The sequence below is a fragment of the Argopecten irradians genome, chromosome 8 (assembly GCF_041381155.1).
Source record: "Argopecten irradians isolate NY chromosome 8, Ai_NY, whole genome shotgun sequence".
NCBI classification, from domain to species: Eukaryota; Metazoa; Mollusca; class Bivalvia; order Pectinida; family Pectinidae; genus Argopecten; species Argopecten irradians.
Genome location: NC_091141.1, coordinates 36,226,036 through 36,247,356, shown reverse-complemented (window position 1 = coordinate 36,247,356; position 21,321 = coordinate 36,226,036). Strand labels below are relative to the sequence as shown.

Genomic DNA, 21,321 nt, shown 5'->3' with positions numbered 1-21,321 from the left:
ATACCAAATAAATGAAAATATTATTATAAAGATGAACATGAGACCAAAACAGTAGCTGATGTTTACAAATGAATTGTATGTATGAATTATGCAAACATCTACCTAAAGTAAACAAGTGGTGTATATCGATCGCAATGTAAACGTCCACATTCTGATTAAATAATGATTCCCCAAACGAATTACCAATCTGTGAACCGCCATACGTTTAATGCACCTTTCTGGTTCTGATTTCACTAACGCCATAATAATATTTATCGCCACTTAACAGAAACCAAATACATGCATTCTGCACTTGAAACCATTTCCAGCAACAATTTACTTTTTAAACCGATACTCCGGGTTTGAATTCAGACGTGACATAACATTTGATTCTATAGATCGTTGTTACCAACACGACTTTGCTGTTGGGTCTGTCACGGCCGAGACTCGATAGATCCGATAGATCCGTAGAGGTTAGCGTTGTGTTGAAGCTCCGATAGGTGATTATGGCTTGACTAGTCTTGAGGGAGTCTTGCATTACGATGATCAATGGTTGTTTCAGCTAACAGGACAGTGTCACTCAACAATCCAATATATAGCCCCCAAGATAACAATCAGATATCATTATATTGATAGTTGTGGTCAACGTTCTGCATAGAAAGAAGATAATAGTTTTGATAATGCTATTGTTTTCAGTAATCTAAATCCAGTCTGGTAATGCTATTGTTTTCAGCAATATTAATCCAGCAATATTAATTCAGTTTTAATAATGGTATTGTTTTCAGCAATATCAATCCAGTTTTGATAATTCTATAGCTTAATTACCTCAATATTAATTTCATAGCATTGAGCTTCGAAGTCCATCACCAAATGAATCTAAATTGAAACAAATGTCTAGTTTCAAAACTGCCTTTGTCAGCAATGTTAGTTTCAAAGGAAAGAGCGTTACTGTAGTTGGCAGTTCATTAAAAGGTAAATTGAAATTGTCATCAAGTTTCCGAACTGTCACAATCAGTAATTATCAGATATCAGATATATATCATGGATGTATATTGCCACTGAGGCCTAGGACCATATGGTAGAAGACTTTAAGACGGAATAATTATATTACCATCCAAAAAAATAAAGCATCAGTCATGTCTGATATTGAAGTTACAAAATGACATAGGTTATTTAATTGGGGGAAATTTAAAAAAAAAAAAAAAAAAAAAAAAAAAATTGCAAAATCAAAATTTTGATGATGGGCAGTGCATGATACTTAAAATTCATTAAAAAAACATGCAATATGAAGGGAAAATAAACATCTTTTGTGAGCTCTATGAGCTCTGAGCTTGTATGAGCTCTGTTATTAGAGTTTTGAAAGAGACAAATTGTTTATTCATTCAACTAACCATTGGTTTGTCAATGTAAAACTGGTGACACTGAGAGTCTGATCTTTCAGTTAAGAAGATGTGATATCATCGACTAATTATTAACGATGCTATACAGTTATGTTGTTTGTATTTAAGCATTGATGTCACTAAAAAGAATCCCTTAAAAAAACACTGTAATGTTACATTTAAACATACTTTGTTTTATGAAATAGGGTATAAAATTAATTATAGGTATTAATGTCACTATTTTTTAATTTTATCGGGGTATGAAAAAAAAATTGTTTGCAAACTTTTGTGAGAATCCGTTTAAATGTAACATTACAGTGGTTTTTTAAGGGATTCTTTTTTCCGAATCAATACGCAACGTCAATGTCTCTATTGTGATGTCACGTTAACGTCGGGGTTTTGCGCCATTCTCATATTTTTTTTCATAGTGGTATGCAAAAAAAATATTGGCCAATCAGAAAGCCAGATTTGGTATGAAAACAAAGAAAAATTGATTATCATCAAATGAATGAACCTTTCTGAGTGATGACTAATGATATCTGTGTGAGCCATTTACCAAGGTCTCATGGTCTTTAGTTGGTGGTTTTGCTCCAGGAACTCCGAATTTATTCTCTTACTAAAGCCTTGCTTGTCCTTGATTAAATGGTTAATACAGGACTTTATTGTTAAACAACTGTTGCACAACAATAAAAGAAACATTTACTCTCCAAAATTTTACTTTAATTATAACGAAGCTATCACAGAATGTACTTGTCAAACATTTAACATAGGGCACAAATACACAAGAACACTTCTTTAAACTTGGCAGGAAAAAACACTTCTTGTTTTCAATAGTTAAATTTGAAATTCATTACCAATATTTGGGCTCCATAGCTATCTGCTACAACATTGCACTGTGTCATCAATTTTAATAATTAAAAATGAAAATTTCTATATCACAAAAATTAGTTTAAAGCGGACATATTATAAGAAATCAAAGTACTGAAAGTACTGCTGCGGTAAAACTTCTGGATGATAGGAGTTGATTCGAGTGTTAAAGATTGATAAGTCAATGGTTATATTATCAGTATAACTGCAAATTGGAAAACGATCCAAAGGAAACAGGACTCAAACTAAGGCTGAAAAACTAATACAAATAATTGTTTTTTTTTATTTGGTCGTAATAATTTATCACATTGATTTATTTTCTCACATTTTGTACAGGTCAAGTTATTCTAAATACACATAATGCATTTCAGTGCAGAACCTTCAATCAAAGAGGAAGTATTTATGTTGTCAAGTTTATATAAAGAAAAGTTTCAGCATTATGGTGACTTGTAATGTCAAATTAAATTGATTTTTTTTTTTGTTAAAAACTAAACAGGCATTCTTCAGATATCAAGAAAAAACTTACTGGTTATATTATATAAAATCTCATATAATGTTTAAGCAATACCATACACGTATTTGACCTTTAATGACTAATATGAATGACATCAAGGATTTCCTGTTTAACAAAAATGTATCTAGCAAGTTTAAGAACACCATACTATCTATAACTACAAAAATTAATGGTTGTCAGACCGTGTAACATATATAACTAACGTATATTGTCATAAAGGATGACTTTCATGCTTCATAACTTCACTAATACTACTTTGGCAACATATCAGGGAGAAAGAGGGGAAAGAGAGGGAAAGAGAGAAAAAAAAATCTCTGTCAGCTATCAGCTGTTTACCGGTATATGCTTTATCAAGTTTCAAGTACATCAATGTATATATATTAACTATAAAACTAAATAACCTGAGTTAACTAAACGACATGTAAATGGCAGGAAGGATATTTTTTGTCAAAACATGTTAATATTTTTTCTCTATGTCTATCAAGTTTGTAGTACATTACAACATATATTCTAACAAACGGTAACGGCACGAGTTACCTAAATGACAGATATTGTCATCAGTGTCCTTTTCTAACTACAATTTGTAAATATCTTCTTATTAAACATTATGGAAAGTTGTTCAGCAAAATTTGGAGCAAGGATAGGTCCAACATTCGGATCGCAAATTCACTCAGAAATTTTACTTTGACATGATAATTTACTTTGAAATTTGACTATTGGTTCCAAAACTGTTTTCATAAGGCTTGAACATGATAATTTACTTTGAAATATGAATATTGGTAGAAAAACAGTTCTTATAAGGCTTGGTTCAAGAAAAACATAATTGTAGCATATGATTTAATGAAGGATAGTGACACGCTTACTTTTTACTGTTTTGATGAATTGATACAAATCTATCAGATTAGTACTAATTTTGTGGAATATCACGGTTTTATTATCTGCTATCAGAGAATACCTGAATTCGACTGACTCTGAAATATGTCAAATTTGTTTCCTACTTACAATAAATATTTCATATTGATCTGTACAATGTAATGAAAAAATAACATACTCCTACCGGGAGGAGAAGATGGGAAGACTTAATTAGTTCAGTCGAATCATTTGAAATGGGTTGATATTTCTAAAATTTCCTTTACAGTAACGAAAATTATAAGCTTCAGTGGTTTCAATATATATTATAGCAGATTCACTCAGCAATTTTACTTTGACATGATAATCTACTCTGAAAAAAAAAACATTGTGTTACAAATTATATTAGTACATTTGCCTAGTACAGAATAGTACGTACATGTATTACAATTTCATTTATATTTTAAACACCTCCGAATTTTTTCATTTAATTTGCATAAACAACCAAACGATAAGATTTCGTTATAAAATGACACTTAACCTTGTGAGTGTGTATATCCAGAGTTAGATGTAGATTTTTATTGAGGAAATAGCTGAAGTAATTAAGGCTCTGCCTAAGGGCAAAGCTGCTGGCATCGATATGGTTCTTAACGAATACTTCATTGAATATAAAAAATATGTTTTTACCAGTTTTGTTAAAATTATTTAATACCATGTTACAAATTGGTTATTTTCCAGAGTCATGGGCCCAAGGTGTCATAATTCCTCTGCATAAAAAGAGGGATATTAATAATGTTAACAATTATAGAGGTATAACGTTAATTAGTCATTTAGCTAAATTATTTACGTCCTTGTTAAATAAGCGCTTGTTAAAGTGGAGTGCTCGTGAAGATATTGTCACCGATGCACAATTTGGTTTTAAGCCTGGGTTTGGTACTAGTGATGCTATCTTTGCGTTGCAAAGTTTAATTATTAATTCTATAGAGCAAAACAAACGACTATATTGTGCTTTTATTGATTACAGTAAGGCTTTTGATAGTATTAATCATCGATATTTATGGCATAAACTTTGGAAAAGTGGTTGTAGAGGGCGATTACTTAATGTAATTTCATCAATTTATGATAATGTACGTTCATGCGTGAAACTAAATGGTAAACTATCCGCCATGTTCGATTTGCATGTCGGTTTATTACAAGGGGAATCTTTGTCTCCCATGCTATATTCTTTATTTGTAAATGATATGGAAAGTGAATTTATAAACTCGGATTGTCAAAGTTACCCCTTACAGTTACTTAACCTTTTTATGCTAATGTATGCAGATGATACAGTCTAATTTTCCGAAGACGCTACTGACCTCTAGCATATGCTCAACTGTCTACAGACTTATACGGTTAAATGGAATTTAAAAGTAAACACAGATAAAACAAAAAATTGTTATATTTAGGAAAAGGAGAAGAATATTACCTGGTGAAAAATGGACTTTCAATGATAAATCTATAGAAATTGTTGATAAGTTTTGTTACCTGGGTTTGGTTTTTAATTTTAATGGAAGATTTGCTGTAGCACAAGATACATTAGCGTCTCAAGGCAGGAAAGCATACTTTTAATTAAAAAGAAAAATGAAAAACTTTAGCCTTAACACAGAAACAAAATTATCCTTATTTGTTACATATGTTACATGCATATTAAATTATGGTTGTGAAGTGTGGGGGCTAGATGTTTCGCCCCCAAGTTGAAAAAATTCACCTCCTTTTCCTTAAAGACATACTTAATGTTAGAAAAACAGTCAATACATCTATGGTGTTTTTCGAAACGGGTAGATATTCATTGTATGTTCAACGTAAGACAGCTGTTATGAAATATTGGTTAAAACTATTGAAAACAAACAATTGCATTCTGAAATCTTGTTATGATGCACTAGTCGAATTGAATAGCAGAAAACCTAATTGTAAAACGAATTGGGTCTATCATATTAAGCACGAACTTTGTAGTTTGGGATTTGGATATGTTTGGAAAAATCAATGTGTTTTAAATGAAAATCATTTTTTGCAAATATACCACCAACGTATTAATGATGTTCTTGTTCAAGAATTATATAGTGCGTTTGATGTATCTCCTAAATGTTATTTGTATAAACATATTGTTCATAATTTTTGTACACAGTTCTATTTAATTAAGCCTGTAAATCATAAATTCAAGAAGTTTTTAAGCCAATTCCGTATGCAATGTCATAGTCTTAATATCGAATCCGGACGTTATAATAATATTCCTAGAAATCAAAGGACTTGTTCATTATGTGATAAAAATGACGTCGAAGATGAAGTACATTTTGTTCTTCTCTGTCCGGCATATTCTGAATTAAGAGAAAAATACATTAACAGATATTTTTATCATAGACCAAGCGTGCATAAGTTTATAGAATTATTCTCTAGTAAAGATGTTAAAATTTTGAATATGTTGGGTAACTTTTTGTTTCGTGCAACAGAGAAAAGAAAAACTCTGCTCACAATTAATTAAATGATAAAATTGCTTTGTATTTGCCGTCAGCATCAACGTAGGTTCTGTTGTGATCACGTCTTTTATACATATGTAGCTTATTAGTATATTGAAATACTGAAATATTGTCCTCCGCCATCTTATACTTGTATACATTGTATGTCATATTATAATGATAATAATTGTACTGTTCCCTATATGCTTGTTATGCATTTGGATGAAATAAAAACTTGAAACACTTGAATCCTCTAAACAATAGAACAGCCATCTCTAGATCACTGCTTATTGTTTTGATGTGGTCATGATCAATGTATCACACCTTCACGCTTGGCTGCGCACTGCTACAGATACGAAGAGATGTATATATGGGGTGGTTATCTATCCTTTAATCTTTGAAATATTTTTCTCGAAAACCCAGCTCCCTACCGCTCCGAACCGCTGTAAATGAAAATTAATGTGTATGAGCAAGGGACGTCAGAAACATTATATAACATGTGTTGAGAATATGTATAACAGTATTTACATTAAAACCTATCTTTTAAAACCACCCAGTGGTCTGAGTAAAAGTGGTCTTAATAGCGAGGTGGTCTTAATTCTGAGGTGGACCAGGTTTCTTCTATGATCATGACGATCAAGAACAGAAACTCTGTATCCTAGCTGACCGGTACATAATATATGTACTGTATTTTTGTTTCAAAATTGAAATTTTATGAAAAATGCAATATACATGTATATATAAATGTATATTATATATATTTTTTTTTTTATTTTTTTTTTGTTCAATTTTTTGCATTTAACACATTTACAAATACATGGGACATCAACATAAACTTGACATGACATATACATTACATTTATATAAAAAAAAAACATAAGAAACATAACATAGCATGCTGAGTATGTACATGTACGTGTGGGGAAAAAACAGTTTGATATATTTTGGTTAAGATAAATTTGCAAATTACTATATTTGATCAATTAGTTTTGTCGGCCATTAGAATCTTAATCATATCATATTTTAATGCATGCGTATCTAATCAAAACCAATAATTTACAAATATTTTTTAAAGTTTGATGAATTATGGACATATAATGACTATACCATTTATTTCTAGAGCATAGACATATTTTTTTCATTAAATAAAGTTAATGGTGTGTGCTTATTTAAATCTTAAACTGAATTTCACTGAAGTAATTGTTGACAATCTAAATGAAAATACTTTTTCTAGACATTACTTTCTATTATGTTTTAATTATAATTCAAATACATATCGTTAGTTTAATCAGAGATTTAGATAGTAATTAAATTATCTATGTCTCTGGTTTAATTATCACATAGTATCACCTGAGGTAAATGAGAATCTATGTGTTTTAAAATTGGTATTGATCTGTGTAAATTATTATTAATATTTACGGAAATCGATTTTAATTATCCCGCCATGTGCAATGATTGGTCAAATAATAACTTACGATCACAATCGGTAAAGTGTTTGAAAGACTACTGTGCAATAGTCAAGCGTACTTTTAACTAATGCAAAACACCGATTGTTTACCGCAACAAAATAGATGACACATCTATTGAAATAAGATGATTGACGTACGGTACTTCATAAATATCTGAAATAAGATCAATATATCTCATACATTAAAGAATTTTAATTCCATTGGCGTTACACGTATGAGAAAGAACTGCCTAAATCGTTCGATCTCGCCACCAGGGCTATCGAAAGAACGTTGCATTACTTGTGGTTTCGATCACGTCAACTGCCAGCCTCCAGCGTCACAAGTATGCAAATGATGGCGATTAACACTCTCCTAGTACAGGTAGATAATCTGATAATTAGGTCGACGGAAACAAAAGACTGACTGATGTACCTGCGGGTAGTTGGTCACGGGTTGCTGCGTGCGGGAAGGTGAGGCACAGCGAGGTGTGAAGTCACATGTGCCTGTGGTCATAATCAAAGGGTCAATTAGTGTTAATTTAGTGGTCGTTGGGACTATGAAAATTGGTCGTAAAACGGAATAGCGGTGTGATTGTATTTCTGAAGAGAAAAAAAATCGGAACTGAAAATAAGTGGCCGTAATAGTGGGATGTTCGTAATTTAGTGTATATGCTATACAGTACATGTCTATGTTTGGAATAAACTTTTGGAAAATAAAAATAAAATAAAACAAAAATAAATATAAAGACAAAATAAAAGAATATTTTCAAGCATGGTGAATTAACAACAAATAAAAATATGAAATAAAAAAAAATAAAAGTAAGCTGCCGACGACAAGGGTTGAACCCCGGACGTCAGCATAGAAAGCTCAGGACTTACCACGACACCACTTATAACTGATTGGCATTTGCTTATTGTTAACTTCATAATGAAATGCAGTTCATTAAATTTTCTTATTTTCTTCGCAATCCACTTAAATTGATATTGATGCTGCTGAATAAGTTTACAGAATGATTCTAAACTAGTTTATATTGTATCTGGGTGCAAATTACAACTACATAGATCTATACCACAAATGTGTGGTTATTCAGTTTATTCTTCACGACACCAGCCGGGGGGGTAAAAAGCTAGTTCCGGAATTGCGATCCCAATACTGGTAAAACCAAGTTTTACCGTAAAAATGAAAATATTCGACTGAAGAAATTCTTTAGAACTTTTTCAGACATATATATTTAAAGCTTTTGACACAGTTCTACCACATAAAATATATCACATTGCTTTTAACTTATGGGTAAACATCAAATGTTTCACCTGCGATACCTATCTGCAATCTGTTCTCCAAGAATTCTGTGACCATGTACTCTACCAAAATCCCAGTTCAGGAGGTGTTTGAATCATGTTTGTAACTGACTAGACATGCGTTACGTATGCGTGGGTTCATGATGGAATACACAAGTGGGTTGACCAGGCACCTCGCCCAACTCATATAGATAAATGTCAGATGAAGAATCGGGCTGTAAATCTTCATTTGGGGGTCGAGTACAGACATCACGACGAATGGCATGTAAAGGAAGAAAAAGGTGGTCAGAATCAACATCACCATGACAACCAAACGCATATCCCGCCGTGTGTATTTTCCGTGGATAATTGAAGAATTTGACGATCGGGATTTACTCCGTATTGCGTTAATTGTTTCCTTACTTATCCAGAATCGGATCAGAATTCCCACGTAACAGTACAAAATCACAGGTATGCTGGATATCATAGCAAATGGTAGTAGGAACCGCTTGAAGGAATTTTGCGCGTAGAACGGTTGACAGAAGAACCGATTGGGATCATATTCTAACTTACCCCACAATTCTGTTAGAGGGAATAGTAATACTAGGGGATAAATCATCCATGAAAGCACCAACATCTTTATGATGTTCCACCGACTACTATAGATCTGTTGATATTTTCCGAAGTGAACGACAATCAGATACCGGTTCACAGAGATCAGAACCAGTCCGAATAACTCTGAACCTTTTATGCTGTAGGCGATGTATCCCATGAACCTACAGAATCCCAGGTTCACTCCCTCCGTTGACAAATCCGGCACGGTGAACGAGAGTATGGAAATGTACGGTAGACATGTTACACAGACGACCATGTTGTTTATCACGAGATTTAAAATGAACACCGTGCCAACATGTCTGTGTAATTTTGTTTTGAAAATTGCGACAAGTATAGCGAGATTGGCAGGAAATCCGACGACAGATGTGATGGTTGCTGCTATGTTATGATAAAAACGTACATCGTCGGGGATTTGTAGCGAATGAGACGAGTCATTAAGGTTATCCGGTGATGCCGTTATTAAAACTTCCATGGTTATGTTTTTAAAATATTCTCAAATGCATAACACTTACCCAAGAAAAATTCAATTATCTTTGAAAGAGGAAGTTTGGAGACTTCTTTTCAATGAAATGGAGAATTCCGATAAATAAAGATTCCTTTTCTGCACTTAGACAAAAGATTCTCTCCTTTCTGAATCTCTTATGTATCCTTTTCTTGCCGTTTAATTCACTGAAGCACATTTCTCATTATACAGTGAAAGTTTCACATGACCTAGGGGATCTATCAAATTTGTCATGTAGATAAAATCCTATGTTTCCATCATCTCTGCTCATAATACCACAAAATAGAAAAAGGTCGTCTTATCACAAATTCATCCTCTTAGGAATTCAACGTTCTCTGTAAAAATCGTTGTATTTATGAGCTCGAGTGGCTGTTCATTTCTTATAAGTTGAAATTACGATACCTCTGTGAGGATTTTTATATTAGCGTAATGGCACTTAAAGGGCTTTGTCACAAATTCTTAGTCCAGAAGCCGAAAGTGACAGAATTAGAAGCCTCCTTGCTATTTTCCATATGTGATGATCTGCCTGAAACAGCACTAGGTAATTTTTCGCTTGTTATTACCGACTGCACTGGCTTTATGGAAAGCACTGTCACACAGATGCTGAAAAGTCCCCTATCAAATGTCCCAGATGTGCTGATGTCAATATCACCTGTCAAGCTTCATATGTCATCTAGCGAAAGAGGCGAGTTGTAGATTACGCCTTTTGAATTTCAAGTTGATTGAATATATCCCAGATATGCAGTTGTCATCATCCATTGAATTCCACAAATTGATTGTGGTTGTTGTCGAAACAAAGCTTGTGCTGATAAGCTATGATAAAATCTATCTGGTATTTCTGTTGTAGTTGACTCAAATTGTTCCACATTAGGAAAGCGCTTTACCTGAATGCTGACACAGGATGCAGTTCTCTTAGTCTTGGTTGGGTTAGCACAGAAACATCAGCAGCCCTACAATGGCTGTTCTGATCAGGCAGATGTTTTAGCATTAAGCGCGGGTCCCCGGGGTGAGAATTCTGTACTCAGGATCGCAGTCCTCATGGGCCAATCACATGATATCTGAAACAGATAAATAAGTTGCGCTTAGTTGTCATTAAAGATTCATCAGAATGCTGATTTCTGAACTCAAAGTCGAAAGAATCGTGCTGTGATGTTGTGATGGTGTTCTGGGATTTAAATTTAATTTACTTTTTGCGTATGTCATGATAGTTTTGGGATCTGATGTTTGTTGATAGATGAGTACTGTATTTGTTGTATTGTGTGCCCAGCATTAAAAGCACCAAAGTTTCTGAACTTCGGTTTTCGACCTACACAATAGGATTTTCATATGCATTTTTTTCTAAACACATGTTGATTTTGTCGTGGGTTAAGTCTGGACATTGTCTTCTTAAATCCCTTAAGAATTAAAAAAAATGAATATATAAATAAATGAAAAAAATAATTAAATAAAAAAAAAAAAAAAAATTCTTATCAGAAAAAAAAGTGAATCAAAACCAATTGCATCTTTTACAAACTATATTTCATTTTATCTAGGGCCACAAGTTCAATTGATTTATGAGTTCAAATCTGTAATAAATAAAACCTGAAAATATGAATATCATATCGTATTGTATGTACATTGAAATCTTTTGTAAAATTAGAATTGTGGCTATTTTTTTTAGATAATTTTATGAAAGCTCTAAAAGTGATCCCAAGAAGTACTCCATCCCCTCAATTTTCTTAATGCTGTCAGCACCAAGGGCACTTATTAAGGTGAATGCATGACTATAATAATCGGTATATAGGAGAACTCGAAAACAGGTTCGTAACCGCACCTTCGAATGTTTTCACAAGAAAATTCATACTCTCCCAATACTAAATTTGATTTTGATTATCGAACAGTATGGAATAAAATATAGGGGCACTTTCAAAGGACATTGCACCCTGAGAAAATCTTTATTATTTAATATACGGTACTCTTACGGAATTTAATGAATTTAAAGACCATCTTAGTGTCTCATGCTCTTTACTAATGGGGAAAATACGAAAGGTGTTGTAACGACAGGCTAAAGGATCTTGCATTTTTAACTCAATATGTAGACATCAATGTTCTTAAAGCTATAATAGAAATTACTTTATGTAGGATGTTCAATATATAAACTTCATTTGAGATATATTACAGTTTCAGATATATGTCAGTGCAAATTAAAATGAAATCCCTATCTAAGATTTTAATGATTTCACCCTATAATGATATGCGTAATTTTCCTTATTCCTCTTTGATATGCGTAATTTTCCTTATTCCTCTTTGTGTGTTGTGTAATAAACGAACGACATGATAATGCACTTTTATTTTCAACGGTAAATCAATACTTTAATGGAAACCTTCTGTCACAAACATTTTCCAATTAGCCTTGTTTGCTTACTTTTATGCGTTTTAGGAGAAACCTTGAGCATCAGATTTCATTTCCGATGTGACTAGGAAAATCCTGACATCGAAAACCTGACCGATCCACGACACAATATTTGTCTTCCTGCGTGCTTTCAGACAATCTACAGTAAATTTCTCATGAATATTCATTAACTAATTAATGATATGTAGTTCATTTCACGCTTGTGTATACGCTATGTATAAAAAATATGTACAGTAAAACCAACATTAGCGACCACCTGTGTATAAAGACCACCTGTTTAATACGACCATGTTTCAAGGGGTCCCAAATGACCAATTTCAACACAATTCAACCTGTGTATAAAGATCACCTGTCTATAAAGACCATTTTTTCTCTGTTTTTTGGGTGTAAATCAAAATTAACCCTAAAACCAGCTATACAATTTTAGCATGGGCAAAGACTATACCATGATGAAAATTTTGACCAGGGACAGAACTGAAAGCCTTTCTGATGGTGGCAATTTTTTATCTAAAGGCTGATTGTCAGGAAGCATGTATCTATGGACTTAATTATTTTGGATTCTGCTTATTGATAACATTTCATTATATCAGTTTGTCACATCATAATGTTGGCCAACAAATTATTGGTACGCTTTTAAAATTCAATAAAGCACAAAATTACGATCCCTCTGAAATCTGCCGTTTATTATTTAATAGTGTACCATAGTTGTTCCATGTATAAAATCTGTCACGGCTCAACGACTCTGCAATATCATTATTAATTCATCGCTATTAGGAATTGTTCCTTTGTTACTGAGCATGCGACACGTTATCAAGGGATCAACAACATGGCCGAACACAGATATTGGTATTTGATAACATGACGTAACAAACATTATCACTATTGCTAATTGATTGCATTTTGATGAAATGGGTCCTGATAATTTCTAAAACAAATTTTTGTTCGAGAGAACGAAGCTATGGAATTTTACACGATCAGATTAGATACTTGAAGTTGTTGAAATTGTAAAATACATGCGTGCTGACATTTTTTATTATAATTCCTCCACACAAAACCTGCTTCTAATACAATTAACAGCTCAGCAATTTTGCAAATTATCATTTCTAAAATTTTCACATTATCTTTGTATGTAGGTGTTTACATTTCTGTTCGAAAGACTCTTGGGGCCAATAAAAATTGTAACTGTTAGAAATTGAAGAGATTTGAATTCATAAAGTGTGGATCAATGTGCTTGTTTGAAGTGTTGATTAATTACCATGAGCATGCAGCATGAAATTAATGCTTATTTTCCATGTTTATGCGTATCAAACTAAAACCTCCTGGGACTGTCATTGGTAAATCTCAAAATTGTCAATAAAATTTATATCAATGTAATATATCAGAAAAAACAAGTCTGTCTACACAGTAAAACCTGGTATTTTGGCTACCTCTGTATAATGGCCACCTGCCTAACAGGACCACTATTTCTCCCATACTTGACAGGGATATCCCATAGTTGCTAGGGAAAAGATAGCTCTGACTTTTACCAAGGCAGGGAAAAGACAGCTCACACGTGCTTGACAATGACATCACCGATATGTCTGATATCTCCGGAGACTGGCATCATTAATTTTGATGTCTCTGTGATGATGATGCTGTGGAAATAATTCTGAACTACTGAATTCTTTAAAATTGGAGAAAAATACCATTAAACATTCTGTCAAGTGGACAGGGGTATCTCAACCCGAGTGAAATATTTTGGCTGGTCAACCCAAGCTTTAAGGCTTGTAAGATTGTATTAGTCCCAAATGACCAACTTCAACGCAACACCAGCTGTAACAAATCTATGTAGAAAATAACCCTGGAGTTTTACAAGGGTATTAACTTTAATGTGATACTAATAGTGGAGGAAAACCAGAGTACCCAGAAAAAACCACCAACCAGTAGTCAGAACCTGGCAACTACCCCACGTGCGATTCGAACCCGTAACCTTGAGGTGGAGGGCATGTGGTAATATGTCGGGACATCTTAACCACTAGGCCACCACCCACCACGGCCCCACAAAACAAATTATGAGGAAAACTAATAATGATCAAGCAGATAGTAAAATATCAATCTTGCAGTTGGAGTTGCTCAGTCCTGACTATACAGCTGGAATACCTATAGTTGAGAATGATAAAATTAACACTCAGGGAATTTTATCATCCTATTTGCTTTGCTAGTAGATAGGGCACCAGATAAACTTATTTTCAGAATGTGTCTTAATTTAGATCTGTGAGCTCTTAACAATATTGGCATTGGTTACTTTAGACTTATGGGAATTCAGCTTAAACATGTGGGGTCCATCTTTGAAACACCTACGGAATGAATGACTACAGAGATACAAATACACATTTTGTTTGCTAATGAACTCACTAATTATGGGCCATTACTTTGAAACAAATGACTAATGATGCATATTTGTTGCTTTGTGGCTCACTAATTTTTGTTGCCAAAACAAACAAAAATCTGTTTTATCCATCAAATATGCATTTTGTATGATAATTAATTCACTAATTATAATTAATTTGCTAATTATAGACAAATACTTTGATGAAAGATTTATTAGCAGTGCTATGTAATTACCTCTTGATTTACTGCTGCCTCAGATAAATGAAATATCTACCAAGGGATCAACCAAGCTCTGATTTATTACCGTTTATGGGTAAATTTCCCCTCAAGGAATGAATTCCCCTCTGGCCTAAAATTCCCCTGAAGATTTAAAAATTTCCCATTTGAAGCTAAAAAATGACCGTTTTTGTAACATAATTTCCCCTGTGACTTATTTTTCATTAATTTTTTTAGACTTTTGTTTGCAAATTTCTTCATATTTATCATACAGCTACTGCATAGTTTATGATAAACTCAAATTTTTCATTATTGAGCTTAAACTCTTGCTTTACTAAATCTTAAAATAAAATTAGTTGTTTTACAGTACTTTTTCGTCAAAATGAATATAATTTAGGACCAAAATAAGAAGATTCAAATTCCCCTATATTTCGCCAAACTTTTCCCCTATTCGATAAAAGGGTAGTTTCCCCCAAAACCTAGATTGATCCCTGCTACCATTGATCTTTCTCATATATACAACATGGAACTTTTTTACAATACAATTCACAGTGAGTTGTGTTACTGTTTACCATATATACATGCAAAGGCATCACCACAATATCTAATACATTATAATTCATTTAATGCATTGAATATAATGGTAAGTGAAATTAATTACCTTTAAAATATTTAATCATTTTTACACAATAGATAAGCATTAATTTACTATACTTAGAATAAGAATGAAATTATCTGTGATGTACTATAATAGCGAGATGAATTCTGACTTAACTTACCGCTTGTTCAGTTTTATTGGTCCATTCACTTATACAAGAATCCTCAAAATATCGTTTACATTCACAGTCAACTCTCAGAGATCAAAACCACACGCAAAAATGGCCAAAATCACATGGTGATCAGACAGATATACCGGATGATGAACAAAATCATTACACACATGTATCTAAATGAGTGGTGCTCGTCAATGATACTGGCTCGTTAGTTGATGCTAGTGTACCATTAGCAGTGAATGGCTGACTGATTGGAGCTGTACAAGTTTACTACAGCTATAGGGCACCAGATGGTCAGTAGATACCATGTCATCCCTCCAGGATCATCTCATCTCTTATACCTCCTCTCCCTCTCCCATAGACAGTTTCATCTGTAGTTCAATCCCCTATATATGTAATTACTTTCATTTTTTCTCTCTATCAAACATCTCTATTTCCATCCATCTGTCCGTCTGAAGTTTACTTTTTAGGTCACTTGAGAGTTAAAAAAAACTGTGACCTATTTTGCCCTTTGTCCATTGTCGTCTGTCGGCAGTTGTATGCTGCTAAACAATTTACATTTTCGACTTCTTCTTCAAAACCACTGAACTAAATTTGTTGAAATTTTGCAGAAACCTTCCATGATTTCAAGGTCAACCAAAATTGTGAATTTTCTAGTCCCAGCCCCCAGGGGCCTTACGTGTACATTCGGGTTGGGTCAAAAGGGATCAAATAGGCTAAAACTTCAAAACTCTTCTTCAGAAATTGCAGAAATGGTAGAATCAAATACTCTTAGTTCTTAAGGTTCTTCACAAAAATTGTGAATTATATGACCCTGGGGTCTCATGTTTCCCCCTGGGGAGGGCGATCAAGTTTACTGTAGTTTATATAAGGAAAACACATTTTTGAGCATAATTTGGTCATTTATAATAGGAAATGAGTCAAATGTTGTCACAATTATCCTATGAAATGGTTGTTGAACCACTGCCACCCTATGCTGTGGTCTCTATTTGTAATAAAATGTAGTTCCTCTTTCATTCTCCTCCAAACCCCACCCTTTCCCCTCCCCATATGTCCCTCACCACCACCACCTCTAGTTTGTATGACCAGTGATTGGAACTTTATGCATTGTTGAAGATCCTGTAGTTGATCTTCTCCCCTGTATCCACCTTAACACCCCTCCCCCTCCCACCCCCTCAAATTTGTCTGACCAGTGTTATAGGAACTCTCCCCTTTGCCCCTGCTGATCCCCCTCCCCTGTGTCCCCCACCCCCTCCTTCCTCCCAATTGTCACTCCCTCAAGTATTTATTACCAGTGATAGGAACTTACCCCTGTGTTAAGGTCTAGTACATACCTCCAGCTGAGATAATTAGTGATAATCTGACTATTGTTTATAGTGTTAAACAGATAGGTAGATTCTATGGTAGATGTTCTTGATCTTTGATAGGACATTAATTAGTTTAGATCATTAGTTCCTAATGTTGTAGGTTCTATGGTAGATGTTCTGAATCTTTGATAGGACATTAATTAGTTTAGATCAGCAGTTCCTGATGTTGTAGGTTCTATGGTAGATGTTCTGGATCTTTGATAGGACATTAATTAGTTTAGATCAGCAGTTCCTGATGTTTAGATCATCAGTTTGTACTACCCTGTTATTTGTATTGTTAAACATATGTGCTGTAGTTCCTACAGTCAGCTAGTGCGTTTTTAAGGGCTGTTTGAGAAATGGTCTGGTCTGAGCTGATGTGGCAGTGTCTTTTGGCAAGGTGTTTTTAACCCAATTGAACAAAATGTTCTGTGAAGTAGTCTACAGCCTGCTACAAAATTACTTTTGGCACTTGGGCCATCTACACATTAGCTAAAAAAGAAAAATCTATTATACTTTATTTTTCATGTACCCTTGCGAATAAATTTCTTTCTGAAGTCCAGACAATTTTTTCAATATTGCAATTGATGAAAGTTGTCAGTAGTCTCCAGTATTATATTACCATGACTCTTGTTTTAGTTTGCTTGTACCCCATGTGTAAGCTTTGTAACTTGTAGTCGTATTTGAACACTGCTTACTATGCAGCTTTACACTTTGCTGTAAATTTAAAACGTTTTAAAATCCTTTACTCAGAAATCCTATACTCTATCGTGAAGCATTTTCAGATCATTCCTCATTATTGTATATTTGAATTAGTTAATAATCACAATGCATATTACTTCAGAAAGGGCCATGGTAGCCGAGTTGTTAAGGTCATGACAAAACACTAGCCCTCTACCTTTGCGTTGTGAGTTCAAAACCCTTCTTGGTACAGTTGCCAGGTATGAACTGTAGGTCGGTGGTTTAAATCTGGATACTCTGGCTTTTGTCCATCTACTACACATGGCAATTCCTTACATGACCATGGCTTTTAATTGGACATAAAAGAACATTAACTCAACCGGTATAACTTTGCAGCCATCAAAGAACTATGTGTACTTTGCAGCCATCAAAGATTTTGGGTGATCAAAATTATAGATCATTTACCGTAAATATATATATGAGATATCTACCCTATACTTTGTTTATTTTTACTGTGATATGTTTACAGAGATGACCACCTCCAGATGGACCTATACCTGTAATGCTGTACAGTAAAATGTTAACATGTTAACTATTAACTGCCTTGCTGATCTGTGTAGTCATTTGGTTTATATATACTGTTAGGATATCAAGTTATCTCCCCTTATTTTGCCCTTTCAAATTATGTGTGGTAGTGAACTGCTATTCACAGCTGGTATATATTTATTTCTCCATCTGCTCTTTGTAATTTTTAGTTTATAACTCCCTCCCCCCTCCCTACTCCCCCTTAGTTTTAAAACAGCACTGGTTTGTCCCCTTATATTGCATTATACAGTATTGCTCATCCTTTTGCTGTTTACTATATTTGATGTTGAAGAACTCATTAATTAGCAAACGATTAGGCTTATAACAATCCTTTTATGATCTTGGAGTTTATCTCCCCTAATCTTCTTACATTATTGTATCAGGTTGATTATCCCCTATAAGGCCAAAAAAAACAATTTGTCTGTTTAGGGTAGATAGGATTTTTAGTGCGAGTGTACTCCTACTATTATTTTCCTTGTCGGGTGTAGAGTCTGTGTACATCCACTATGCGCAGATTCCAACTGCGCACGCGATACCGGAAGTCAGTGTCTTATAGCGTTTAATAGATTTCGCCGTGATTTAGTGACACCAAACTTTCAAAAACATATATTAAGATATACTTGCCAGCGATAATCTACTATAAATTAACAAAAATGACATTACTCAGTGTAAATTTGTTTTTTGTAAACTTCAAGCGGCGTATCATACAAACTCTTGCATCGATCATGATATTCTGAGCATCTGATTGACTTTGGAAACTTCTGGAACAATATAATGCAATTCAGGATTATACAGTCAATAAAAGAAAGTGACGAAACTGATAACTTTTAGTACAGGCCACATATTTAATTTATTTCACATCATCCTAGGTCCTAGGTATACGTTGCACTATCGCTTACTAAACCCTGTGACCATAGACCGCATTTGCTGAGTTCTATTAATATTTATAAATGACACAGCTTGCGTAAGAGAACAGATAAAAACTAGACACAGGTAAGATCTAATGTCACCCCAAAATGCGTGCATGACACAGGTGACTGGACGGTGTTCTAGCGGACGACTATTTTGAACAGCGGAACAAGTGTATAGTATCAATATCAATACGATAATAAGCACACTTTTATGTAACAAAGAACTTCAAAGTAATTTCACATTAAGTTCTGATGAAGTTCAGGACAGTATTTATTACAATGCACAAGGGGCGTAAACCATCTCCTTGCAATATTCCCAAGGATAATGAGCGAAAGTGCTACATACACCTGTTGTAGAGGATTATTTCATACTGGAAATTAAGGTTAGGAAGTAAATATATTTTTTTCATAGAAATAATTGCAAAAAAAATTAGGTCCGAGGAGAAAAAGTTAGGGTCAGTCGGATAACCCTAAACAGACATATTTATTTTAATAGCCTTCGTTAAAATTTTTCTGTGGAGTTATCTCCCTTTACTTACCTGAAGTCCATCCTTGTTATAGAATCCAATATATAGAAAGGTATTTTTTGCTATCCGTTATACATTTAGTTGATGATTAAATATGATACATTTTGTACTTATAAATTATATAAAACTTTAAAATACTAACCAAAGGTATGAATTTGTCCTCTTCTTTCTGTTTAGATAACTTATCCAATGACAAAAGCTGTCAGGTGCCTCAATAATCCTCCGGGGAAAATTAGATCCCGTTTACTATTTTAGAGATCAGCTGCGATGGCTTCCAACAGGAAACCTCTTCCTATCATACATTGATAATTACCATGTCCAAATCTCTGATGTATTGGAGAGATAAATCCTAGGTGATTTAGAAAGGACTAGGATCCGACTGGAAATCACTTCATGGTTATCCTTAATCCCTTCAAACTGGACCAGGCTGTACGTGGTGGGCTTTCATTTGGTTTTTCCGTTCAGACCTAACAGTCTTATTTCTGGGTCAAACATGACCCCATCTGATTGTATACTCTAATTAATGTCCATGAATGCCTTAGATTTCTGTGGAAAAAATTTCCAATATGTCACAATGACAGTTAATCATGAACTGCTGACAGACTGGCTAATGAGGGTCGACCTCTCTCCCGGGAGGGTTTGGCATGTAGAGTGGGTCTGCTCCGCTCATGGACTAGTGCATGTAACACCTGAGTTTGTCTCTCGATCACACCGAGCAGCCTCATTGCAGATGGCGCTGTTGACACAAGATGTTGATGTTTCGTGTGAAAACAGAATGGAAAATGAACGCAGGTCTAATGCATTGTTTATGTCATCAATACACGAGTCCTTTTATTTCTCGTCAGTTCAGTTAAACAGACCGTCATATAAATCAATTAATATATACACTACCTCATATGGTAATGTATTGTTACTATTTGCTAAATGGAAAAATTGAACGAAGGTGAGGGATCCCTCGGGATTGACAAGACAGCAAATGGTTGTCGGGGACTGGGGACCAATCAGAAGCCATTGCTACAACAGAAGCTGTGTCTATAAAGTGTTATATGAATGTTTCACAGAATATGTAGATGGATCGTGGAGGATGTGGGCTCTTCCCAATGTATCATGTCTAGTAATGGCCGTCTGTCACATGCCGGAAACAAGTTCCTTTGTCAAAGAGTAGGTGTCTATCTCCCTAGGCAAGGCTATTAAAGAGGAAAATATTTTATTTGGAAGTGGGTTGAAATATCAGCTTTCCAATTAATGTTTATGAAGCTTGTGCGCAACATTGATGTCGACAGCGTAATTAAAACTGTTAAATGTTGACTATAAAATGTAGAACTCCTTTTGCGAAAATTCTAGAAGGCTTTTTTTTCTTCAAAATAAAAATAGATAAAATCAATGATCTAAAAGAAGAGAAGTGTGTGAGTTTTAAGTTACAAATTTCGTTGTTTTGTGGATATGGTATCAATAACATGAAAAGCGCAGAAAGATGAATCAGTGAACGGAAACAAATATTTACTTTGTGTACGGATTCAGTTCCTGTATTGTCAAGACACACTCTGATGGTTTTATGACAATAATTTTCTATCTCAATGACCCGGCTTTTCTATTGC

General features: G+C 34.1%; 3 protein-coding genes across 3 annotated transcripts in view; 2 read left to right on the top strand and 1 right to left on the bottom strand.

Moving 5' to 3' along the window:
* LOC138330246 (bridge-like lipid transfer protein family member 3B) overlaps nucleotides 1-21,321 on the top strand; it is a 93,499-nt gene that overhangs the window by 38,171 nt on the left and 34,007 nt on the right. The gene's annotated exons all lie outside the window — the stretch shown is intronic.
* The window catches only part of LOC138328847 (bridge-like lipid transfer protein family member 3B), a 43,715-nt gene that overhangs the window by 1,550 nt on the left and 20,844 nt on the right, over nucleotides 1-21,321 (top strand). The window lies entirely within an intron of this gene.
* LOC138330244 (protein trapped in endoderm-1-like) lies at nucleotides 6,860-21,091 on the bottom strand. Its single transcript, XM_069277714.1, has 2 exons — nucleotides 19,866-21,091; nucleotides 6,860-10,980 (listed from the first exon to the last, which is right to left on the bottom strand). The coding sequence occupies exon 2, from the start codon at nucleotides 9,890-9,892 to the stop codon at nucleotides 8,906-8,908; it is 987 nt and encodes a 328-aa protein (XP_069133815.1). The 5' UTR covers nucleotides 9,893-10,980; nucleotides 19,866-21,091; the 3' UTR covers nucleotides 6,860-8,905.